Below are 27,072 nucleotides of genomic sequence, written 5' to 3' on the forward strand. Positions count from 1 at the left end.
GTAAGACACCAAGTGATCACGAGAACAGGCAAAACTGTTTAAACAAATGTGATCTGGTCAAAAATAAAAACATCACAGAAGTAAAAGCAAAAGCAAACAATTTTTATTTAAAAACCTATTTATAAAGTCAAAGCTGTATGAAAAAAGACCAAAAAGATACTGTGTGTAAAGAGACAAAAAAAGGGAAGTCAAATACTCCGGTCGGTCCGTTCAGTCTTAAGTTTTGTTTTTACCCTTTGCCTATCTTCGCTTCTCAGAACACGTTAGATTGGTCGGGCGGGTGAGTCTGAGGCTGGAGGAACTTGAAACCAGAATAGTTTAGAGAGCGGAGATTGCTTTGGCAGCCACTCTCCTTCCCAGCGGCAGATTCAGGTCAGTGATGGCCAGCACCACTTTGGGCTTGGCCAGCGCCGGCAGCTTCACCAGTTCTGACACCTGAACACACACAGGAACACACACTGCTGGGTGAAACTGTTTGTGCTCTATCAACAGATACGTTTTTTTTGTTGTTGTTGTTTTTTCATTTTACACAAAGGTCAACAGGCACCAACTCATGACCTACTATATTACAATTGGTATTAAACTAAAGAAAATATTTGCTCGGTGTAATGGCAAACTCTCTACAGAAGGGAGTGAAATATTTTCTCGAATGTCATTTATTCTTGTAATAAATTGATCTAGAACAAAAATATAAATATTATTTCTTTAAGCTGAATTTAACATATTTTACAATTAATTTCTTAGAAACTTTTAACATTTATTTCAAGAGGCAAATTATTATGACTTGCTTTATTTAAAAAAAAAAGAAAAAAAAGTATAACATTAATTCCATTAGAAACACAAAGAGCTACTTATTTTTTTATGTTCTAAAGATACATTAACAACACTGTTAAAAACATTCTGGACTGACTTTGTATGTAAAAAAACAAAACTCAAGGATCAACATCTTATAGACCAACAGAAATGGATAAACAAAGAAAAAAAAATTCAGGGCTTTAAGTCTTAGAGTGTTTTTACACTCTTTTACACTTTTCCCAATCAATATGTTGCGATTGGGAACCAAAACTGCAACATTTGCTCCATTTTCATGTGCTGTGGTTCTCTCTCACTGCGTTGTGCCTAATGAACCAAAACGCTTGCAAAAACTGTTCCCCTCCTCACCTGTGGAGGCGCTGCAGCAAAAACAACTGAAGGAAACAACCCAAAAACCTCTGAAGATGGCAGGAGCGCAACTTCCTTTTTTCACAAAATGTAAACAAATGAAGTGGCAACAGATTTTGGCGGTTGGAGGATTTTTCTTTAGCAAAAGACCTCGAGCCGTCTCTCTGATGCTAGATGTATTTACCCAGATTGCCCTGCACGACTGTCCACGTCCTGCTTTTCAAATCCCCCCCAAAAAATAAATAAATAAATAAATGAATGAATAAAAATCAATGAGGCTTTTCAGTGATTGGCCAGAAAACTGCAATCGATGCATCCATAGCAACAAGGTTCAAAAGGTTTGAGTGTTTCTAAAACTCTGGATGCGTTTGCAACACTCCAGATGTCATCTGTGCTGCTCGAAACATTTTTCTGATTGTTCACCTTTACCCTGATTCTGCTAAACTACTGGCTTGAAAAGAAATGCCAGAAAAAGATGAGTCAGCAAAATTTCATTACAGCAGCAATGAGTCAGCGTTTGCGTAAATTCATCCTAAACTGACCTGAGGGCAAATGTCTTAAGGGCGTCCATTTTGGCGTTCTTAAACCAGCTTACTGGTTTTCATTCAACTCGTGCAAACTTCTCACAACAGCCTTGACTGGTAATTTTTTGATTCTGTCTGATGAGGTGCTCACTTTTTACCGCAAGCGCTAAATTTAAGGGGAGGGATTCCAAACCTTTTCTCAGTAAAGCCTGATTCAACACTGACTCCTGTTCCTTCCAGCCCCTCTTTTTTTTTCCCGTTGTTTTCGCCTCCCAGCTCATAACTCACCATGGTGAAAGGCATGAACTGCAGAATGCTCCCACGGCTTCCCTGCTCCGAGCACTCGACGCACTCCTCAAGAAAACTCTGCACAAACTGGGTGTGAGGCCCCGCCATCTTGGAGCCCAAGATGGAGGAGAACAGGAGGAAGAGGTTGGCTGAGGAGCAGAGAACAGAACCTTTGTTTTCAGTCAGCAGAGCTGGCACACAGGTCCAACAGAACCATCTCAATTTCAACCAATACTCATTTTCATCTAACAGTTGGTTAATGCTTCAAATGAAAGGGAAAATGCAATCTCACTTTCTAGCAGTCATTTATAATGCAATGCAAGTTGCACAAACTAAAGTTGTAATGTAAGAGTTGAACAGCTTCCCGTCTCAATCACTCAGCTTCTTTTTTATTTTACAGTCAAACACCCCTGCTTTATCTACAATAATCATAAAAAGTTAATTAAACTTTTTATTTTCACAATAAAGTTAATTGAATTCCGTAGTAAAAAAAATGCAAACATTGAATTGTGTTTCTACAGTGAACTAAACCTTTTCAAAAAAGCCCTGATGACAGGATATTCACATTTCCAACCACATATCTTAAGTTTGGAAATGATTACTATGTGGGTTTTTTTTTTTTATCTTTTTACCACTACTGAGATGTTTGATAAGAGGAAAATGTTTTCGTGGAGGCATATCAAAGGTTCAGCCGGGTGGCCAGGTTGCGGTGCACAGAGGCTAATGTGTCATAGAACATCCTGCATTAGAAACCCTTTATAGGAAACTTAAACATGAGATCTTAATTAAATGTCTTAAACATGTCCATGAGTCTAATCATTTCTATAAAACAGAATTGTTGGTAGACTTTTGCTAAAACCTAAAGTATCAGACATTCCAGTAAAGAAAACAGGTTTTTTGAAACTAAAGTTACAAAAAATGACTAAATAGGCTATTTGACTATAAATAAATCATAAATCAGAACTTCTCTTCACACATATGTTGTATAAAGTGGTAACTTATATCAGCAGGAAAGATAATCCTGTAATATGAAGCAAATTTGTATCTTGAACAGTAAAATAAACTGAACAAAGATCCAATTAGAAAGCAGTAATGTGGAGTTTAACTGTGATACAGTACAAGATAAATTGCAGTTCAACTTTAGTTTGACTTTATTCACATAAATACTTTTATTCAATACTAAATCTCTAGAAAATTCTATGGGGGAAAAAAAATGCTAAGATATAAAATTGTCAGGAGTAAAAAGTGTGATAACTGACTGAAACTACCACAGATTCAGAGTTACACAGAAAAAAAAAATGAAAATAACAGTTTTAATTCCAATCAGATGAGCAGTGACTCCTCTTAAGACTATTATTGACTAATTATCTTAAATACTCATCAGTGCAGTTATGCATTAATAGTTGTGGGTGATGAGACAACCTTAGATTGTGAAGGATTACGAGGTGTTGATGAGCAAAGCACAAAAAATAGTTTCCATTTTAACAAACATCACATTGTGTCATCCCCGCACTGTGGACAGGAAGAAACATGTCTGCCAGGCAACGAGACAATAATTTTATTTTCTATTCAGTAATATTTAAATTACTTAAAATATCACACTTATGTATATATCTGTTTTATATATGTATGTATGTATATATATATATATATATATATACATATATATATATATATATATATATATATATATATATATATATATATATATATATACATATATATATATATGTGTTTTTTTTTTAACAAATAATACTTTCTTATATTAAATACAAATATAACCATAAGCAATATAGTTATATTTGCATTTAATAAAATTTGACACCTTGGATAGAGTAGCTTGTCCACAAATAAGCAATTTCCCATTGGGGCTCAATAAAGTATATTGAGTATGTTACTCAATAAAGTAATATACTTTACTCAAAGTAATATACTTGGCTGAGGAAGTATATTACTAAAGTATATTGGTAATATACTAATATACTTGATCAAAGTATATGACTATGAGAAAAGTATTTACTTGTTTCCCAATGGAAAATTGATCCCCAATTTCCCATTGGGGCTAAATAAACTATATTTTATTTTATTCTAGAGATCAATACAAGGAGAATTAAAAAAACATAAAAAAATTAAAAAAAATCACATATTAGCTGATTCATTGGTCAACCAACATTTCTGCTTCCTTTCTGAAAGTGAAGGATGAATGCAGCAGCGTTCCTCTTTCAGCCAACTGACAAGGCAAGAGGAAAAATATCTGAAGTTTTGGAACTTTGGTTTTCCCCTAGTATTAATATTAGTAAACATCATACGTATATGTTCATACTTGGCAACCAACTTGATGACATCAGAATGCTTGGTAATAGTGCTGATTCATTATCCTCAAAGAAATCGGAATCAAAATGGGAACTGATTTTTTTTTTACTATAATTGGAAGTCAGTGTGAACAAAACAGCAACAGAAGTGTGTGGTGTGTTTTCGTCGCTTCAGTCAGCTCAGCCTGTTTATTTTACACACATTTTCTTCCATTTCAGAATATTTGGATTTTAGTTCTTATTTCTTTATGTGTGATCGGAGAACAGGCTCACCCAGGACTCTATTGAGAGGGTCCCTCATGTTGACGGTGTGCAGCTGAGACGGAGACAGGGAGCTGCTTATGGACCGGTCTCCTGGGAGGAGAGATGACAAAACAACTGATAAAGTCACAAGCTTTTTAAAAAAAATTATTTATTGTGCCTGCAGAAAAAAGCACAAACTCCAGAAACATTGAAAAACAGAAGAGGGAAGCCACTATGGTCAGGGTTATTTTGGACCGAAGATTTCAAGAGTTCCACTTTCACTTCTACTGCTGCAAAAGTGGAAGCAAAAAAAGTGGAACAGAAGTTTTTTTTTGTTTTTTTTAAGTTGGCATGTTTCAATTCAGTAAATTAATTTTCATAATGTCAATATGCATCATTTTATAGTGAAAGGAAACGCAGCTAGAGACATTTAACGTTCCAAAGCTACATCAGCCAACATTAAAAACAAAAACACTTCCAACCCGAATCAAAAACACCAGTTCAGGTCAACCAACACGCTGCCTTCACTGTCAACCAGCAACATGCAGCAGAACAAGCCTCATCACAGAGGACAGATCCAACCTGTCCGCCAGGAAGAGACATGTCCGCCAGGAAGAGACATGTCCTCCAGGAAGAGACATGTCCGCCAGTCACCTTGACGATAAGAATGAGAACATTTAACCAGCACCTACCAAAGTACAGAGTAAGTGCTGGATGTTAATGATTCCCTAATGTGATATTGGCTCCTACTGTGCTGGAGCCTCCAGTGATGGGGCTCAATCTGGCACAGCTTGTTGATTAAGGAACATTTGAGTTTGTTGGGTCAAACTTTTATGCACTTTTCTGTGCTTATTGGGTGAATTCTGAGCAACACTTTACATCTAATGGGTTCAAAAGCCTCCTGTTGGATGGGCGTTTGGGGGGAGCTGCTGATGTTTGGGATCTTTTACTGACTTGAAAAAAAAAGAAAGGACTGAATACAAACAAGGCATTAAACCAACCTCATTTAGAATCCTCACGTGATGCTCGTTTCTAAATGAACTCTTACATGACATCGGTTGGGAAATGAAACCCCACTTTTAGTTTTGAAAACACTGCAAGATAAGTTGTGAATCTTGTCAGTGCATCAAACGGAAAAAAAAAGGGAAACTCTGCAGCTGCAACTCAAAAAGAAAAAGGAAAAAAAAAAAAAAAAGTAAATTCCCTAAGGCTCAAAGTCTAAAAGCTCATTACAACAGTCATGAGGCTGGAAATAAGTGGGTACAACACAGTCCAGCTTTAGCCCTCTGTTTAAATCTCACTGCTGTTGCTTAACGCAGGTTTTTTTTTTTTAACTTCCCAAGAGACGGCCTAGTACGAGTCGGAGTTTGCCGACGGGCGAATCATTGTTTGGATGTTTACTAGAGAGACGAGTTGTTTCCCAAAGCCAAGCTCATCTGTTTTTGGTTTTGAGCAGAGCTCACAGGATGAAAGCTGTTGCTAGCCTGATCTTACAAAGTCAAATTCAAACGTTCGGGTTGGTAACCGGACCTGGACTGGAGAGAGCGACGGGCTCGTCCTCGTTGGAGCTGAGGAGGCGCATGAGTTTAGACGGCTGAGTGTCGTCCAATGGGAAGAGACTGTTGTAGTCCTGTGATCCCACAAACAAACAAAACCAGATCTGTGTTAGACAAAAAAAAAAAAAAAAAACTGCTTGTGTGAGACCTGACTGGACGTTTTACCTCGATATCTTCTCTCTGCCTTTTCCGCTGACGAGCCGAGAAGGGACCCTTGTGGTGGGAGGAGTAAGAGCTGAGAGCGCACCACACTGACAGCCTGGGATTAAAGTTCAAGAACAGTTGCAAGAAATGGCGTAACCTCCGTCACAAAGAGCATGAATCAGAAATCCCGTCTTACTTGGCCAAGGCCTTTCCAGGAGGGTCAGCCAGGCTGTGCCAGTGAGCAGAGTCGGTCAGGAGGTTGGGCAGGATGGTTCCCAGCAGAGTCAGCGTGATCTGCTGCATGTCCAGGCAGAAGATGCTGTACAGCAGCTCTACGACCCGCCTGGCCCACTCCTGCCGGGTTTCCTTCAGCAGTTCCTGAAACAAGAGAGGAACAGGGAGCAGTTTTGATTCACAATCAGTGAGTAAAGAGATCCAGCATGTAAACGATCAGAACTAACAATGGAGACGCCACCGGCTCCAAAGCTGTTTTACTGCGACTTCATGTCGCAGATCAACAATAACAAGCAGAAACGCCAAATGTGAAATCTGTGTGTAGTTCAATTTCAGCATAAAGCAACTTTCCTGTAAAATTTAAGACTTTTTAAGAACTTTTAAATGTCATTTTGAATGCAATTTAAATCTGAAAAAACTACAAATACAAAGGATGTTTGGGGGATCCTGTTGCATTAAAAATCAAGCGTAAGAAAAACTGTGAAACGTCTGGAGTCTCTTTGCGTCTCTTGGCAGCGGCTCTGTGCTTCTCACACTGCATATGAATCAGTACAGCCTAAAGATCCGCAGTGTCTAGTTGGTACCTATTCTCATATGGGTAGGCAACAGAAGTAGTAAAAATGAAGGCCGTCCAGCCAAAATAACAGTAAAAAAGCTAGCTAGTTAGCTCAAACATTTTGTCTGACAGTAAAGTCCCAAGACAAAAACAAAGAAAAACTACACATATGAGAATATGCAAGACTAAATAGTGTTGCAGTGACAAAATTAAAGACCTGTGATGAATGTATTTAAGGCCAACTTACATTTTTAAAATGAATTTAAAACATTTTAAGGCCTCAAATTTAGACACATTAAAGTAAGACTTTTGAAGGAGCCTTGATGTCCTGCTGAATCAGAAGGTTGATAGGGACAATCCTGGACACAAGCCTGTTACCTTGATGAGATTGTTAGTAAACCAGAAGACCCCTCCCATGTTGAGGAGACTCTCAAACAGGTGCAGAGCCCGACTGTCCACCCAGCCTTTGCGCAGCACCACCTGGAACTGCTCACTGAGGGAATGGTGGATGGGTTCCTTGGGAGGCAGCAGGTTGCGGTACGCAATCGGCTCCTGGCCTTCTATGGGCGAACGCAGCACGGCGCCCGTTTGTTGGAAGACGTCGGCGCACATGTGCTCCATGATGGAGCTCATTATGACCACGCTAGACGCAGTTTGAGAGAGGGTGAAGAAGGCAAGACTTAGCCGTCTACACTCAAACAACAGCGGGTAGCAGTAGTGAGAAGAGATGCGCTGCGTGTTTTTGTACCGTTCGTTGTAGAACTGCATCGTGTTCTCTGCGTACAGGGGAGTCACAAGCTGTCGGATCATAGTCTGAGGCTTCTCTCTCTCGTCCCGTCCCAACATCCGGACGTGCGCCACCAGCCACGCCACCGCACAAATGGCCATGCTGCACACTTTCCCCTTGATGTTGTCGGTGATCTTCTGCACTCAATGCAAAAAAATAAAAAATAATAAAAAAATTTAAAAAAGGAAGGAAGACAACTGGTCAGAATTGAGCTCATCAAAAAAAGATGACCAAAGTGACATTTGTCCACACTAAATGAATCAGGAAAGAAAGGAGAAGTGGGTTAAAATGTCACGTCATGAAGTGTGACAAGAGTGGAAGTGCCGTTTAAAGCAAAATATCGTGATGAGCCAAAAAGGATAAAGCAGTGAGGCGTCTAATGTGAGTTGCAATCATTTTGGAAATTTCAAAACGATGCATTCTAGTGACGCAAAAGATAAAAATAGAAAGAAGACGACAGTGAGGAGAGGACTGACCTGCACCGCCTCCACGGAAAGAACTCCGTTCTCCCACGCGTTGAGAACTTCCAAAATGGCCGCCGGAGTGCTGAGGCAGATTTCATGCCACTTCACCTGACTTTTACAACAGGTCAATTTAAAAGTAAAAAAATTGGAAAACAAAACCCAAAAAACAACAACATATGTCACAAAAACACTCATTCGGTGCAACATACACTAGTTTCATTTCTGAGGAGTTGTTCAGCAGGGTCACCAGGCTCTCCACTTTACCCGGCTCGGGTCTGAAGCATGGGTGGTCTGGATTCAGAGTCTTGCCCTCCTCAGGCATGCACGTCTGCAGCCATGTTTCAAAAAAGGGCGTTTCCACCGAAGGACTGGGGTCGGACAAGATCACCTACAGTGGGAAATATGGACATCAGCAAGTTATCAAGTCTCTGTTCAAATCAAGTAACTCTGCGTGGAAACCAGTAAAGAATAACGGTGGTTCTTCTTTTTTTGAGGACATTGTGTGGTCTTCATTGTAAAACACACAACTAACTCTAGCAGTTCTTTTAAAGTCTGAGATGAGCATAGCAGGGGTTCGCACCGGCAACCCACAGGTAACCTTCACTGGTGATCCAGGATTTGTGATTAGGGAATCATCTGACTGCTCTTGTGGGACTGATTGTTGTCCACACAAAAGTTTATAAAGTTAGTCACCATGTCAGTCATTGATGTCTTTGGCAAGTGGCTGCCACAGAGCAGCCCAGTTAATAGCCTCAAAACAAGCCTGCAGGGCTTCTTCAGCTTCCTCAGACCACTTCCTCACAGAGCAGAGACAGATGAGAATGCAATCGGATTTGTCCAAAGCAGGCCTTGCTTTGGAGATGTATGAACCTTCGACATTTGTATTAAACAAACCCATCGTTTTTGTTTTCTCTGGTAACGCGGCTAACAAATTGTTGAAATGTTGGAAATGTAGTGTGATTAAAATCCCAAATATTGCCACAAACACGTCTGTAGATTAGCATCAATGGAAATGAGGACATCACAAGAAGCGCAAAAGATTGTGCAACAGCCAATGGTGGGATGTAAATAGTTGTGAAAATAACACCAGTGAACTCTTTGTAATACAGACCGAGACTTAATGATAACAGTTCACAGAAACATGTCCTGCATTACAACACATGTTGTTCACATAAACTGCCACTGCTTCTGCCCTCTCCTCTTTCATCGTCAGAAAGCCCAGCAGAGACGAGGCTTCATGTTTTCATTTGGCCCTTTCAGAAGGAGCTTTGCTGTTTTGGCAAACAAATGGCTAAAATTTGCTACCTAACATCACTAGTGAAGCCCACAGTAGAAAGTCATGCTCTCAACAAAACGTTGACATTTTTGTTGAATGCTTTCTGAGTGAAAGCAGTGGCATCTGGTGGAAGAACTTAAAAACAAAAACAATATGTACATAGCAAGTATTCCACAAATGAAACATTTTTACTCCTTGCCAAGATAAATGTCTGAACACAAACGTCATTTTAAATAATCCTCAAAGGGACTTTTCTTGTTCCATTTGAAACAATTTAAGTAAATTCTTTGATTTTAATAGCATCTTAAAATTGCTATATTGTGACAAACTTGAGCTTCAGTCATTCATCACAGAAAAAAAATGGCTTTGAGATACATCAAAAGCAAAAGGCCATAACGTCTCCTGGATCTCTGGAACTTACCTCTGAACCGTACGTCTGCACAACATGGCAGAGCATGAGGAAGGAAATGTCAAAGAGCTGGGCGCGTACAGACGCAGACTTAGCTGAGGGAAAGAACAGAAGACGTCCTGAGTGTTAGCAGCAGTTTTTATTTTACTCCCAGACTGGAACATGTCTCTCATAAATCAACTCACATCCTTCGCCGCTGATGTGCTTCGGAAACTCATTGAGCCTTGAAGAAGACGGGAAACATTCAAAGTTTTGTTTCAAACATCATTAAAAATGTTCAGCCGAGGGAGGAAAAAAAAACTAAACAAAACACTGGTGAAATAAAAGTTCTGGATTTCACGGACAAGGCAGTGTGGATACACTCACTTAATAAATTTCCGGGCGAAGGATTTGAGCTTGCCAGTGGCGGCGGCCGCTGCCAGAAGAAGATCCAGACTCTTCCCAGACAGCATGTGACCCAGAACCCCCAGGAGGCCCTCGGGGGATTTTGAGTGGTCCGCATCTACTGTCTAATGAGCACAGAGTGAAGAAAATGTTCAATTGGCCTTTAACATGATAAGTATAAGAATCCACATTACTGACACGACGTCATGTCAGTGAAACAAGGCTGCTGCAATTTTCTTCACTACATAGCAATCCACGCCGTGTCCTGGTGGTTTACCTTGAGAATATTTGTAACAGTAGGTTCAGCTCTCAGGATGAGGCCCGGGTTTGGCTGGATGTTTGCGTTTTCTGCCGTTTTTAGCCGTGGGGCAAACTCCCTGTCTTCATTCCTGAATAAAATAAACAAGATGAGGAGAGGAGGAACAGGAGAGATGTGGGTTTTTATATTTCTTCCACCATCTTACACTGAGTTCAGCAGAAATTAATTCAACATGCCTCAAAGTCCAAGCAGAAGGTTCACGTATGAATATCATTTGAAATTGGGGCTTTTGTGTGTTTGACCAGGAGATAGCAGTGCATAGCTGAGGTGGAAGGAAAATCTTTTTTTTTCCCCCCTCAAAAGAAGAATCTCAAAGGTATAGTGTTCATTTTCACATACAACCCCCTTAACAGCAATATCCCTAAATAAAAATACTGTGAAACCTTCAGAACGGAGGCTGAATAGCTTTAATCTCAGTATAAATGCAGGTGTCCAACGGAAAATATTTTATGGCTCAATACACATCATAAACACATCAGATGGTTGTGAAAACCAATGACAGACATTACATTTTGTCGAGTGCCACTGTTAAAATGATCCTGCATCAAATATGTTCCATTTATTATGGGACTTTAGTCTTGGTTTAAAGGAAGCCGATGTTCCAGAAGTTTTGCAGTTTTCTGGAAGCTTATTCCGGATTTGATGTGAATAGAAGACGAGTGCAATCAAGTTTAATAACATTTAATCATTGTGCATCATTTTCCTTCTCTGAACACTAAGTTTTGTTGTTATATCACATAAAATCAACTGAGGGTTGTAGTTGCAAGGTGACAAAACGAGTAGCGCTTTCAGTGTTGTGAGGATTTCCAGAACCGTACCGTTTGGACGTGAGGGCTTCGGTGTTGGAATCCGACAGCAGGCCCAGCTTGTTGCACTCCTGCAGCAGCATGCCGAGGCAGTCGCAACTTCAAGCAGAGCAGTGAGGTTAAAACGGATTCTAGGATCTGAGGCGGGCTTTCCGGGTTTAGACGAAAAGAAAACAACGGTGACAATTTCGAGGACTTACTTGCATCTCTGGTCTGCCTTGTCCAGCAGCGGCGTCAGTTTCAGGAGGTACTGAAACGCAATGTTTACATCCTCTGTAAAATCCTGAAAATACAAGAGACTTCAGAACCAGAATCAGCATTTTCTGTCATCATACAGAAGCTCAACAAAATTAGTTTTAGTACAGTCCATCCAAAGAACAAAAAAAAAAAAAACTAACATAAGTTGTGTAGATTCATCTGGACAAAACCAAAAGAATAAATATCCATGAATTAATTTAATCAATTTGTTTTGAAGATAAAAGTGAGTCTTTGACCTGTCCTTTGTCTCCTTGAGGATATTTCTTCAGTCTGATCAAAACTTGAGGAATCTAAGAAAGACAAAGAAATAAGATTGCTGTGGCTGTTTTGTTTGACGTGAAATCGTAATTTTGGATTCATTAACCTGAAAAAAACTGAAGTAGTGAACATAAATTTTCAGAAAGTGTTAAATACTCCTAAAAAATATGTTATAGCTAAACATGGTTAAGACTATGACGACATATTAGGACCATTGCAGACAGAAAAGAAAGGAGTAAATTTACGCCACAAAACTCAGAAATCTTGACATTAATCTCAGAAATTTTCTAAAAAATAAAAAGTAAAAAAAAAAAATAGTAAGACTTTTTTTTCCATACAAATTTAGAACTTTTTTTAGGAAATATCTGGAGAATATGGAGATGAATCTACAATTTTTTTGCTGTAAATTAGCTTTTTTTTTCTATCTGCAATGCCCCAAGTACGCCGTCGTAAATGACTGAAGAAGAGCATGTGGTCAAAGAAACAACTTTCATAAAGGAGTTTTACTTTGAGGAAAGTGAAGGCGGTCCATTTCAGCTCTTCGGTGCCCTCTGGTGACTCGATGAGGCCAGTGAAACAAGCCTTCCAGATCTCCAGGACAAACAGAGGACCAGGAATTCTCTGAAGAAAACAATTCAAATCAATAAAAAAGATAAAAAATAATGATAACAAATATTACTCTGTGATTTGACATTTCTCCATTCAATTGTAACAAACATATGAGAAATAAATACTATTCTTCCAAACAGTACAAACATAACTTCTCACCTCTTGAAATTTGAAATTTATTGTTGAGCCTGAATATAACCAGATCAGGGAAATCCCACTAATAATTACTTAACCCTGGGTGTTTAACGTGTCATTATTAAAATCAGCAACTTGCACCATTTCCAGCTTAAATATCACAGAAAGATGGAAATGGGTATCGGCCTGGACGAAACAGATTTCTAGTTTTAAAAGATAATTAGAATAATACAAACCAAAACTTAGAAGTCTGGACTTAAAGCACATGAATGGAAGTCAGGTTTTGAGGTAAGATATTTCAAACTATTGAGAGCTTCATGTGTACAGTCTTGGTTGCAGGATTTCTTCCACACATCATGTTCACCTGCATCCTTTTAATCATCATCAGCTGCTCCACCAGAGGCTGCGTCTCCCCCGTCAGGTTCATGGTGCCTTCCAGCATGATGAAGGCATGGACAGATGGGAAGGAGGCGTGAGCTGGAGGCTTACTCTGCGCAGAGAGCATCAAGGGAATACTGAGGAATGAGAGAGAGAGACAGAGAGAGAGAGAGAAAAAGAGAGAGAGAGATTGATTTTAATGTTGGACTGAAATTCCTGTTTTAGCCATACCGAATTTGTCCAGGAACCCTCACCTTTTCACCAAAGACAGCGTTTCCTCTATGGAAGTCCTCAGTGTCTCGCTAGGAACATTACAGAGACCGTCTGTCACCGCAATCACTGTTTCCTCAACATTAACCCAGGAACCTGCAGGGGACAGCAGAAACGCACAAGGAGATCTCCCATGGCGATCAGAGTGCCTCAAAGGAAAGCTGGGACGATCAATCAGAAGGAATCGATTATTCAGATTATCGTCAACTAACTTAGTATCGATTAGTCAATAATTAGAGTACACAGACTCAAAAAAAGCCAATGTTGCTCTTTCAGCCAATTTCTGAAAGAGCAACATTCTCATAGAAATTACTAAGCCAAAACTGAATGAAAAATATACACATTTTTCATACAATAATAATAACAATAATTTCCTATTCAGCACCCTTTGCTATTAAACTATTAACTCCAAAACATATCTGCCATACACTGTAAAAAAGATATGATCTTTTGACATGTTGGAAGGATTTTGTAACTGCAGATGCATCCTTTGCTACAAATGGTCAAGCCTCCTCTGAAGGAATGCTGTTATTACTTTTTAAGTCATAAAATGTTTTTGTTCATATTTTATTCATATGTAGTTTAATGCATTTCTAATATTGTGTAAAATGAGCTTGAGTGAAATAACAAATCTGTAAAAATGCTCCGATTTTGTGTTTTATCCAGTTAATCAAACATTCATCAGAGTTATCGATTACTGAAATATTCGCCAGTTGTTCCCCTACTCGGAAGAACCAAGTGGTGTAGATGTAGTCATGCCAGTAGTTAGCGGTACCTGGATCTTCCAGGCGGGCGATGTGGACCAGAGCTTTGTTCTTGGTGCTGCTCATCAGGCCGTGCAGTCGTTCCTGGCAGGCTCTCAGGATGGCCTCGGTGCTGGCCGACGGCCCCAGCTCTCTCAGCTGGTCACAGTAAAATGCACAGCCCTGCAGCAGCCACACCACCACTCCCAGCAGGGCCCGACACAGTCCGATGCACTCCTCGGCTTTCCCATGGCAGCTGAACGAACGGCATGCAGAAAACCAGCGGGTTCATCAGTAAAGCTACTCAAGAAGGGTGTGTTCACTGCATTAAGAGGAAGCATTATGTGTTTTCCAGGCACATAGTGCATATTTCACTCTCATCTTCTTTTTATCCGTTCTCATAACTGCCCCCTCTCCATCTCTGATATTCACAAATCTGTGCTGCTACACCTGCTTACAATTCAATTCAGATAAAAAAATATTGCTTTGATCCCAAAGGAAAATTGAATCACTTTTAAATTCAAATTATGTTTTAGCATTAAGTGGGAGCATTTACAACCGCAGTAAATACACTTCATATTCTACCAAATATCAAACCCAAGCATTCTGCAGTGCTGACTGGAGACATTAAACTGTGCAGTTCTGTTTTATATGTGGTGGCATTAACGTGACATTAGTTGTGCACATACTTGAGACGATGGCAGAACATGTCCATTATCTCCAACAGCGATTTGACGCACAGCTCCCGGGAAAAGCCGTCGAACTGGAAGACATGATGGTTGAGAAAACTGTGACGATCCTCCAGTAAACATGATGCTGCAGAAACATTTATCAGCCAGCCGTTTACCTTGCTGATGGCAGTGAGAACGCTGGAATAAGACACCATCTAACACAAACAAGGAGATATTTAGAATTAGCAAAACCCTGATTAATACTCTGTTTTTATGTCTGTTCTTCCCGCACCTGAGAACTTATGGCATATTTGAGGTAAGACAGAATGAGGGGGTTGGGAGATGGACCAATCATCGCCTGTTCCATCAGAGCCTCTGAAACACACACGGAGAGAAAATCATTCAGAGGAAACGCCTCAATGTAAGCTCTAAGTAAGCATAACGAACCTGCGAAGTTCAGGTAGTCCCATGTTGCCCCCTTTGGAAAGTTTTTCTTGATGTTGACCGCCCACTGGTAGTCACTCCAGCGCTCTTTCCAAGCCTGCAGAATGGCTTGCTTTAAATTCACCACCTTCATCCTTGTCGGAATGCGCACTCCTGGAATAACAACACCACAAATTAAAACTCCACTTCTTATAAAGTATTCACTGTAAAAATCACTGCAGGCTTTCGCAAACCATTTACAAATTAGGCTATGTGTTAGCATGTTAGCCATTAGCTGGAGATGGCACTCACCAGTTTGTGAATGAAGTTAAAAATACATATATATGTTACATAGTTTAAAACACACAGCTGCTTCAAGTACGGGGAAGATATATCTCCCCTAACGTGAGAATTACCTTGCCTTATGACTTTTTTAAAGCATGAACGGGTTTTGTTTATACATCCAGAGCATCATCGCATTCAATCGAGTGACGTCACCAGGGTTTTTAAAGACGTACGCCCTTATTCGTTGGTTTTCTGTCATCTTCCGCATTGTTTTTCTTCTTCTTGGCTTAGTATTAGAACAAAGGCCCGCGTGACCGCCACCTGCTGGTCTCACCTGAAGCTTGGGATGTTTTACAAACTACAATACTAAATATTTTTCCATGGCACTAGACTTTATTAGACTATTACCGGGTATGTGAACCGTTCTGCAGGTATTCGTGTTGTAAATTAGAGCATTGTGGCTTCATAAACAACATCCTGCTTTTGAAGTCAATCTGAAGACTGAATCCTTTGTAAAGTAGAAAGAAAACATGGAGTCCAACATCTGTTGTCAATTAATAGAGTAAAATCACTGCTAAATTTCTTCAATAAGAAGTGATAAGAAGAGCATTACTACAAATGAGCCAATTGTGTGAAAATTTTCTGACCTCAAGCTGCTTTTCCAAATCTAAATTCAAGATGAATTCAGTAATCAATAAAATACTTGGAACCTCTGTTCCAGAGTCTATATCTCTCTTTTCTAAGCTGTAGAAATAAATACAAAAGCATAAAACAATATAACTTTTAATCTATTGAAAGACCTTCTCATTCTTTATATTGATACTGTCGTTGCATTTAATCTACATGATTCTGCCAGGTGAGCACCTTCACTTGACGACTGGTTGAGAATGAATGAGGGGGGCAGGGGATGACAATGCACACTCCTGGAATAAGCTCATTTGAACACAAGGTGTCATTCTTGACCAAGCTACTGAACGCATCCGCCGCCTCTAAAAGGTATTCTCACAGCTTGAAACCTTTGTGAGGTTCACTTGACCTGGACTGAACATACTCTACAGTAAAATGTTTAGAACTTAGGTTCTTTTCTTTTTAGTTCACCTTGTTTGTTTTTTGTTGTTTTGTTTTGGGCTGTTGCCTGAGTGATACCCATTGTTTTTAAAGGACAAAGGGGGACTTGAGTGACCAGCAAAAACTACAACGGACTGTTGCAGCTTTTGCAAGAAAAACAAAGATGTACAACAGCAGACTTGTGCAAAATCATTTTATATGAGCACCTTTTCGCTGTTGTTGATTTATATTTATATATATATAATAATAAAAAATGAAACCAGTGTAACGAACCACACATATTTTTCATTGTCAGATTTATCCTTTGTGAGTTTATGTAAGCTCAAACAGCCCAGAGTGTTGCAACACTATTTGGCAATCATAAGGTGACATTATGGCAGGCTTACTTTGACCTTTCCTTCTCCTGTTGGAATTATAATGATACAATGGTGATGAAACAGGAGCTCAGTTTGTCCATTAGAAAAGATTCACACAGTCATGATAATGGTAACAGTGGCCTGCAGGTGAGTCAAAGATTCTCTCCTCCATTGTGACTCATGAAAAAACAGAGTGAGTATCTGGAGGCAGAGCACTCACTCACTCTGCTTTGTTGGTACAGGTTGTTTTGACATGTAACATGCAATCCTAATATTTAAAATAAATTATGGCAACAAAGTGATAATTAACATCATTTAATAGATTCTAAGAACTTCAACTTTAAGTAAAAATGGTGCCAGTTGTGTGGCTCCAGGTCCTGGAGTGGAAGTGTATGGCAATTAAAACCAATCAGATCCCACTGGGTACGACTTATTGATTTGACCCATATAATAGAAATAAATTCTACTGTTTTGTGAATCAACTGCAAGAATTTATTTAATCAAGGTAATTTAATTGAGCTGTAGTAATATTTGCATTAAAAATGTACAAAACTTTCAGAGAAACTAGTATAAATATCCAACATTTTTATACTGTAGGTTTGAATTCCCTATTGAATAGTAATTTCTTTTGCAAAATAAATAAATAAATAAAAACCTGTGGGATTTTCATGTTCTCGCCGTAAAAGGTAAACCAGAAGTGCGTGACATTTGGTAATCTCACACATTCACTATTCACTATTCTTCTGCGTTCATCCATTACAAAGCTGTGTAATAACTGAGCTCTGGCATCCCCAAACTCAGAATTTACTGTAGATTTGATGAAATCCTTGGAATGAGTCACCTTGGCAGACAGTCCCCCCTCCTGCGCTCTGGAGCTTTTTAGGGACGTTTTCCTTTGTCCTCACCCTGCATGCAGCCACATGATGGAGCCATTCGAACAGCAGGTCCAGAGACGCTGCAGGATGACGACGGTAGGTACCACCTCAGGCATCTGGGCTGTGAAGTCTTCAGGAGTGAACAGAGTCGTGGTCAAATTAAATGGCCCTGGTTTAAATGTGGAACCGTCCTACATTGACAGAAATGTCCTCATGCAGCGCAGGGGGTGGGGAGATGAAGAATAAGGCTGGATAAATGTTTCATGGCAGCTACAGAACCTTGTGAGTGTGGCCAAGAGAAAATCAGGTTTGTAACGGAATCCTCAAGGGAGACGGATTGTAAAGTAATCTTCTAAATGACAAGAGGTCAGGCAAGGAAAGAGTGGGAAGCTGAGCCTGCAACTACATCTGACTTAGCTGAATCAAAGTGAGGACGGACGCATCTCTGATACCGCACAGGGAGGAATGTTTCCGTCGCTATGTCAAAGCTGATAAGACGCAGAGAAGATCTAACAGTACAAAGAAAATGCTGACATTAATGTTTTATCCCCCAGGGGTCACAAAGCATTCAGTGCTGCAGCGCTTAATAGTTTAAAGTAGAAAATAATTTTTAATCCTTGATCAAAATGTTGGAGTTCCCTGACGTCCCACATCATGAAGGTCTTGTAGAGACTCATGTTGGTCCACCTGACTAAGCAGACAAGCTCATATCAGGCCCCCCTCCAGTTTGCTTATCACCATGGAGTTGGAGTTAAAGACATCGTCATACACCTGTTTCAATAAACCTACTGTCATCTGGACAAAGCAGGCAGCAGTGTGAGGATCATGTTCTTTGATTTCTTCATTGAACACAATTCAGCCTGATCTGCTCTGTGAGAAACTGCAGAAGACACAGGTGGAGGCTTCAACAATCACCTGGATCGATGTCCACCTCACCATTTATCCACCAATAAGGTTGGATAAATGTTTCATGTCCTTCAGTTTGTGAGACTGAAGGACTGTGTGTCCAACCAGGTGGTCAGTGACACAGGAGCACCACAGCGCTCTGTACACAAATCGTTCCTTTTCCCTCTCCACACTTTAGACTTCCAGCACAAGTCTGACTTCTGCCATCTACAGAAATACTAAGATGACTGCAGTTGTTGGGTGAATCAGAGATGGACAAGACGCTGAGTTACAGTATGTGAGGAACATTGAAGATAAAGATACAGGTGTGCTAAGCAGGGCTAATCTAACTGAGGCGTTAACCGGAGGATCCCAGTGTTCCTCAAAACAACTAAATGGCAAGAAGAAATGATAATCTGCATGATAAGCAGCACACCAGCTAACCTTATGAATCTATGATCATGCTACTGTGATCAGACCATTCACAATAATTTCAAAGACCCATGACGAAAAACTGCAACCTGATTCTTCAAATGGTGCCGAACGTTTGTGGTAGGTTAATCATCATTAGTGCAGCATGAATTTTCATCTGTGAGTTGAAATGTAGATGATCAAAAGTCAGCCAGTCCTCATTGCCAAGCTCAAAAAAAGTGATATCTGTTGTTTTCACTGGTTTGCACTGCAAGAGCTTTTTGTGTCACCAAAACTTTGGTAGCACAGAGGTCATCCAAAGTTCACGGCTCTTTGCCCACATTTCCCATGATCACAAACAAAATGAGTTTGAAACTCAAATCAGATCTTAGAGATGCAAAGTTCTTTCCAAACTCTTGTAATATATGTAAAACCTAAGTTACAGTAAATTTGCAAACAGTTTGTGAAGTCTCACCCAGTAAGCAAACTGCCTCAGAGCTTCTGAATGACCCATTTCTCCTGCGATGTCACAAACTAAAAACTGGATCATTGAGGGGCGGGGCTAAATATAGCTGTTGAGAAATCCACCTGAGTGCCATGTCATTATGAAAATGATGAATAGACTTCAGTCTGAAAAGAATGCTGCGAATGAAAGCCAGGGATCCATCTTGCAGCCCCTTTTAGCCCTTCACTCCGTGTGCATTATTTAGGGGTTTCAGAGACCCCCGAGGGAAATATGGTGGAGGGAACATTGAGGCAGCAGCATGTAGGGGAAAAAAGGAAAGGGAAGGGAAGGGGCAAAGAATAATGCAAGAGCTTCTTATGTAGTAATTAAGGAGTTGCAATGAGGTAATTAGATGCTTGTAATTGGGGATCTCCTCGTCTTACCAGGTCAACCTTGTGCTCTAACACAAGGTCAGGTGTCCCGATGACCATCATTTAAATAAAATATAAAGGTTGATGACGCCATAAAAGACACAAGGAAAAGCAAAATCATATTATTGTGCCAAACAATTCAAATGCATTTGGTACAACATTTAGCGACAAGCATGTTTACACGTTTTGTCACATTTAGATCCACAAACTTTTATTTTTCTTAATGGGTTTGTTGTAATAAATCAAGACAAATGAGAGCATGATCACAGTGTGAAAATAAAATGGTACATGGACTGCAAAATTTTCATCATTTTTGGTTTCAACATTTCCTGAAAGTATCCATCTAAGATGGTGGTTTGAGTCATACTCCTGGGCTGCTTAGTGTTCCTCTGTGTTTGTACTTTTGTATATACTCAAGTGAAGTCTTTCATGTGATTAAGTCTTTACTTGGTTATTGTTTATTTTCTCCTCAGCTCCTTTCGTGTTCTTTGGTCTGTTTCCCTCAGCCTGCCTGCCTGGTCTCCCCTCACAGCTGCACCCTGTTCCCAATCAAACACCTCTTCTCTGACAAGGAGAAAATTATAATTAATCGGAAGAAAGACGTGAAAACATCAGTCTGTGTGGCATTCATCCGTACAATGTGTTTCACTCCATGCTGGAGTTAGTGAAATAGAGGAACTTTTTAATAACACTCTAACATATTGAGTGGAATCAGACATTCCTGGAAATACTTGCAGAAATAATTGCGGGGAAAAAAACTTTCGATTTATTATTAGGAAACAATGAATCTGCTCAATGCTGGTCTGTCACATAAAATTCTACAAGAATACCCTGAAGAGAAAAAAGTGTGAAAATAGTTCAGTCTGGAGCTTTTTTTCAAGTCAGTGTAGCAGCACGCAGGCTTCCATCTTAAAGCGCTATCATTAACGAGAAATGATCACTTCACAAAAGCCGTCTGACAGTTTCTTAATATTCCAGCTTAAAGCGTTATCTTTAGAGCAGCACAATAACAACAGGGACGAGACGTTTTATCATGACTAAGCGTCTAATTGCTCTTTTCTTGTGTCGAAAGACTTTTTGTCTCATCTCCAGCTCTCTACCTCACTCCCGTCCCACTCACTTTCTTGTCTTCTCTCTGGGCCTTTTGTTTGGACTATACGTTTCACATTGTCTGAGCTCTCAGAGACGCTGCTGCGCGATCAGAGGAGGAGGACCGAGATGAGCGTGGGCTGAGCCGAACAGCGTGGCAGCAAGTCTCGCCGAACGTGTTGCAGACGGATCGGAGTCACGTGGCTAAGCTTCGTCTCCTGGGACGCTGCTTGGGATTACTGCGTGAAGGGTCAATGCAAGAAACCATGCTGCGCCGTCACCCTCCAACTACTTCCTGTTTTCTTTGAGGTTTACACCAGTGGCAACGTCCGGCTGATGATGGTGTGACATCATTTCCATTGCAGTTTTGCGAAATGAACCGATTTCAATTTGGCTATCACCAAAATCTTTCATCAAAAACCCTAAAAATTTTTTTTCTTCTTTCCAATCTGGTGAAGCATTTCCATGAAGCTCATTTATTTTAAAAATGTGAAATTGAAAATAATTGAGGATATGCTGCAAACAGAAGCGCAAACAGAAAGCGTCCAGAGTCTTGTCCTGCAGAGGTGTTTAATAATGACCCTCAATGCTGAGGTCCAACTCAAGGTTCCTGAGTAACTTGAAGAAGTCATCAAAAATTTATCTGCCCTCCTTTTCACAATCATGGTATGTAAACAAGCATATTACCTGTTTGACTGACACTCAATCTCCCAGCCTGGCACATCAGTGAAAGCCAAGACAGCACTACAGCGTCGTAGAAGGAAACACGAAGGTCACAGACCAGGATTATTTGTCAAATTAATTTCAGTAAGATTCGATCAGACTGAAGGGAACATCACTCATGCTGGCTTACATTCTGCACAGCGAGCAAACAATCTGATATAGTCAGCTCTGTGTTGCAAATGTGGCTGTGAACGATAAATAGGTTTCAGTGTAGCATCCAGAAAACGCTGCTTTTAGGCCCACATACTCCACTCTCATCTATAGTTATGCTTCTCTTAATATCATAGTATTTTCTGAAATTTTTACCCATTCTTCTTTGCATGATGACACAGTCAGATTGAAAGGGGAGTAGATGGAGACTTTGCTGTGATAGAAGCCTTTCCATTGTAGCTGTAGTTGTATGTTTAATGCCACTGTAGTGCTGGAAGGAAAACTTTTGCCCTAGTTTCAATATTTTGAATGAGTTGTAACTAAGCTGCTGTATATAATTTTTGTAAACAATATTTTTTTTTGCATATTTGTTGATACTTGTGACCACATAGTATGCAACAGATAATCTGTGAAAAAATAAAAATAAAATAAAAATCGAGCTCATGCTTCCAATGCTCACAGCGCTAACTAGAAACAACCAATCAGAGTCAGGAGGCGGGTCTTAGTGGTGCCAATCATCCCCCTTGCTCTCTGCTACACTGGAGCTAGCATAACCTGTTGTGAATGCTCAAGCTAGTTAACATGGTCACTAATGCTGTTGTCTCTCTGCCATTAACACAGTCAGCAGCAGGTACATGAGCATGATGGACATCGCTAAAACTTTCCTCCTGGCTCTTCACATAGTAATAGGAGTTCAGGGAGGAAGTGGAGGATTATCTATCTCATGTTATTCTGTCATGACAGATTTAACAAATTTGTAAAAAGCATTTTATTTATATTTTATATAACAGAAACCAATGAGCTGATCTACAACTCTTTAAAATCGGTCTTGTATGGACACGCCAAATCCTGGCGTGTTTGTTGCAAGAACAATGATCCTTGAGATATATATCTATATCTATATATCTATTTTTATATATATCTATATATATATCTATATATCTATTCTATATATATATATATATATATATATATAATATATATATATATATATATTTGTCAAGAAAGAGTCTCAGGCATGAAAAACTGGACAGCACCAGGGCCTGACATGATCCATGCCTACTGGCTAAAGAAACTCACTGCTCTCCATGAGCGACTGGCAGCCCAAATGAACCAGCTGCTACAAAGTGGGACTCACCCTGAATGGTTAACTGAAGGGCGGACAATCCTAATCCAGAAGGATTCATCAAAGGGTCCAGTCCCACCCAACTACCGACCAATAACCTGCCTCTCCACAACCTGGAAGCTCATGTCAGGCATCATAGCGGCCAAGATAAGCAAACACATGGATAAACACATGAGCACGGCACAGAAGGGTATCGGTGTAAATACCAGAGGAGCCAAACACCAACTCCTCGTAGACCGCACAGTTGCCTGAGACTGCAAAACCTGACACACCAACCTGTGCATGGCTTGGATCGATTACAAGAAAGCCTATGACTCATGCCGCATACTTGGATCATTGAATGCCTAGAGATGTATAACATCAACAGGATTCTGAGAGCCTTCATTGCAAACTCGATGAAGCTGTGGAAAACCACCCTTGAAGCCAACTGCAAACCACTTGCACAAGTGTCCATCAAATGTGGCATATACCAAGGAGATGCTCTGTCCCCTCTACTGTTCTGCATAGGCCTGAACCCCCTCAGCCAAATTATCAACAAGACTGGCTACGGATACCGACTCAAAAATGGGGCCAACATCAGTCACCTCCTCTACATGGATGACATCAAGCTGTATGCCAAGAGTGAGCGAGACATCGACTCACTGATCCACATCACCAGGATCTACAGCACGGACATTGGGATGTCATTCGGACTAGAGAAGTGTGGTCGGCTGATCACAAAGAGGGGGAAGGTGATCCGCACAGAAGGAGTCTCACTCCCACAAGGAACAATAGCAGACATAGAGGACAGTTACAAGTACCTAGGTATACCACAAGCAAATGGCAACCTCGATGAGGCCACAAGGAAAGGAGCCACAGTTAAATACCTCCAACGAATAAGACAAGTCCTGAGAAGCCAGCTCAATGGCAAGAACAAAATCCGTGCGATAAACAGCTATGCCATGCCAGTAATCAGATACCCTGCTGGAATAATTAGCTGGCCAAAGGAGGAGATAAAAGCCACAGATATTAAGACTAGAAAGCTACTAACCATGCATGGAGGGTTCCATCCCAAATCCAGCACCCTGAGACTGTACACGAGCCGCAAGGACGGAGGCAGAGGACTAGTGAGTGTGAGAACCACTGTCCAGGACGAAACAACTAAGATCCATAAATACATCAGGGACAAAGCCTCAACAGACAATGTGCTCAGTGAATGTCTCAGACAACAGGGAACGGAGGTTGAGGTGCCAGAGATACCATCATGGGAGGACAAGCCCCTACATGGGATGTACCACCAGCAAATAACCCAAGTGGCTGATATCAGTAAATCCTACCAATGGCTGGAAAAAGCTGGACTCAAGGACAGCACAGAGGCCCTCATCCTGGCAGCCCAGGAACAGGCCCTAAACACCAGAGCAATAGAGGCCCAGATCTACCACACCAGACAAAACCCAAGGTGTAGGTTGTGCAAGGAGGCCCCTGAGACAGTCCAGCACATCACAGCAGGGTGCAAGATACTGGCAGGGAAAGCGACATGGAGCGACATAACCAAGTGGCAGGCATAGTGTACAGAAACATCTGTGCAGAATATGGACTGGAAACCCAGAGATCAAAGGGAAACACCCCCAAAGGTGGTGGAGAACGCCAGAGCTAAGATCCTGTGGGACTTCCAGATCCAGACAGACAAAATGGTAATGGCGAACCAACCAGACATTGTAGTGGATAAACATCAGAGGAAAGCCGTTGTGGTAGATGTAGCAATACCAAGTGATTGCAACATCAGGAAAAAGGAGCAGGAGAAACTGGAGAAATACCAGGGCCTCAGGGAGGAACTGGAGAGGGCCTGGAAGGTGAAGACCACAGTGGTGCCTGTGGTCATCGGGGCCCTCGGGGCAGTAACCCCCAAACTGGAGCAGTGGCTACAACAGATCCCAGGAACAACATCAGACATCTCAGTCCAGAAATGTGCAGTCCTTGGCACAGCCAAGATACTGCAGGACCCTCAAGCTCCCAGGCCTCTGGTAGAGGACCCGAGCTCAGAGGATAAGAACCACCCGCGGTGGGTGAGAAGGGAATTTATATATATATATATATATATATATATATATATATATATATATATATATATATATATATAATATATATTATATATATATATATATATATATATATATATATATATATATATATATATATATATATATATATATATATATATATATATATATATATATATATATATATATATATATATATAGATATATATATATATATATATATATATATATATATATATATATATAGCATAGTGTTTCTTTAAGGTGAAAAACTTCAGTTTTAGTTTTCTTGTCGTTGTTTTTTAAACAGAGTACCCTGACCAGTTGATTAATCTGTGAATAATCCACAACAATGAAACTTAAACAAAAAAGAAAAATATTAAAAGGCTTTGAATAATTAAAAATCTTAAATTGTGTTGTTCAGAAAAGATGCTAAGAACACAATAAGAATAAGTGAACAGACATTTTCCAGGAGTGGTTGTGGTCCCCCTCTGGCCACCCTTTGGGGGCGCCACTGCAGGATAGAACATGTTTTCAGTCATCTTTAGCCAGATTTTTCTTAATGGATAAGTAATGTCTTGTCTTTAACACATGTGTAAATAGATCTTATTGTGGCTTCCTTACTTTCTACCATCTTTTTTCACTCTTTCATGAAGGCCAGATTCGTGGAGCAATACTTCAATTCCTTGGCTTTTATCTGTGGATCTTCACATCTCCTACAGTTACAGCAAGGAATTTAATTATAATTCAAGGTATACACATTTAATTAGATTAATTTAAAGTGATCAAACACAATATTTTTTTTTTTTTAATTGAGACAGACACCTGAAGGTGGATGGAAAACTCATTAAAGGAGCAAATGAATAATGAAAGAGGGTGTTGTTGGTGTTGGACTAGCTTGGTTTACATCTTCACTTGATGGAGCACTGTTGTAGCTCCCCTGAGTGGGGCGGGGGGATGGAGACGGGGTGGGAGGCTGAGGAGGCAGGACACACAACAGGTGAGATGGAAACACAATGCACGAGGGCAGGAGGAGAAAAAGCAGGCGGACAGGGCAGAGTGCCAGGTTGTCTCAGCGCTGTGCAGTGAAAGTGAGGAGACAGCCCCGCTGAAAGGAGCCGCCGACACCGGCCTCATCAGGCAAAAATGGAAAAGAAGTGAGGCGGCCAAACCACACCCTGCAGGGAACGCAGTCATGTCAGCAAATACAACCTTCCTCATTGTACAGGCCGGAAAAAAAGTTGCCTGGATGGGAATTGTTCCGTTGTGCCGTGATAAGGACCCTAATCGTTCATTAGTAGAGCAGATTTTGAATTAGTAACTTGAAGCAGAACTGTAGGTATGTGAGTCAAACTGCAGGAATCAATTCAATTCATGATAAATATATGGTCACCTTGGCTTTTTTTTGTCAAAAGATTTTATTTTTCTTTTGACACTTTTGGCAAAGAAAAACAAAAAATTACTTAGGCCAATATTTTAGGAAGTTGATGATATGTTTGCTAGACAATGAATTAATAAATAAAGTATGAATGAACAAAGTGTTTTAAATTTCTAAGTGAGAATGTGTGGAAAAAGCTTCTTCACATCCTCATATAGAGAGCGGATCTGTTGTGCGCGCTGCGTGGTGAAAGTGACAAACGATGCTGACTGCATGCGGGTGTCTCCACCTGACTGTGTTCAAGTGCACCGGTGTGCCATTGTAGGCATGGTAACCGGTGTCCATGCTAAAGTTCAGAATGAACAGGAGGAATCCTGGCGTGTTTGTTGCAGGCAAGTGAACACGGGTAGCTGGACAAACAGAGCTCAGATCAGCATACACCTTTTTAAATGGCCGCTATGTTCAGAAGAGCTGGACTTAACGAGCAGCACCTCCTGCTGTAAAGTGTCAGCCGGAGTATGGAAGTGAAAATGAATAATCACAGGTCTTAAGGTGTGATTGTCTGCACCTTTTTAAATATGCCTTGCTACGAGAGACGCATCA

General features: G+C 40.4%; 1 protein-coding gene across 3 annotated transcripts; it reads right to left on the reverse strand.

The window, feature by feature from the left end:
• Window positions 1–81: 81 nt before the first annotated feature.
• med24 (mediator complex subunit 24) lies at window positions 82–15,705 on the reverse strand. Of its 3 annotated transcripts, none has more exons than XM_055057525.1 (26): window positions 15,625–15,705; window positions 15,233–15,382; window positions 15,078–15,160; window positions 14,962–15,000; window positions 14,804–14,877; window positions 14,147–14,370; window positions 13,356–13,467; window positions 13,088–13,238; window positions 12,487–12,600; window positions 11,958–12,011; window positions 11,664–11,746; window positions 11,476–11,562; window positions 10,616–10,727; window positions 10,321–10,463; window positions 10,140–10,177; window positions 9,967–10,049; window positions 8,479–8,657; window positions 8,282–8,381; window positions 7,767–7,942; window positions 7,397–7,661; window positions 6,425–6,606; window positions 6,250–6,343; window positions 6,059–6,158; window positions 4,559–4,639; window positions 1,974–2,122; window positions 82–435 (listed from the first exon to the last, which is right to left on the reverse strand). In XM_055057525.1, exons 2-26 carry the CDS (start codon window positions 15,360–15,362, stop codon window positions 319–321), a joined length of 2,970 nt encoding a protein of 989 aa, XP_054913500.1. In that variant the 5' UTR covers window positions 15,363–15,382; window positions 15,625–15,705; the 3' UTR covers window positions 82–318. The 3 variants fall into 3 exon arrangements, with proteins under 3 accessions (XP_054913500.1, XP_054913499.1, XP_054913501.1); XM_055057524.1 differs by having other exon boundaries at window positions 15,630–15,702; XM_055057526.1 differs by lacking the exon at window positions 15,625–15,705 and adding an exon at window positions 15,521–15,587.
• Window positions 15,706–27,072: the final 11,367 nt, after the last annotated feature.

The sequence above is a fragment of the Poeciliopsis prolifica genome, unplaced genomic scaffold (assembly GCF_027474105.1).
Source record: "Poeciliopsis prolifica strain line A6 unplaced genomic scaffold, Auburn_PproV2 SCAFFOLD048, whole genome shotgun sequence".
Taxonomy (NCBI): Eukaryota; Metazoa; Chordata; class Actinopteri; order Cyprinodontiformes; family Poeciliidae; genus Poeciliopsis; species Poeciliopsis prolifica.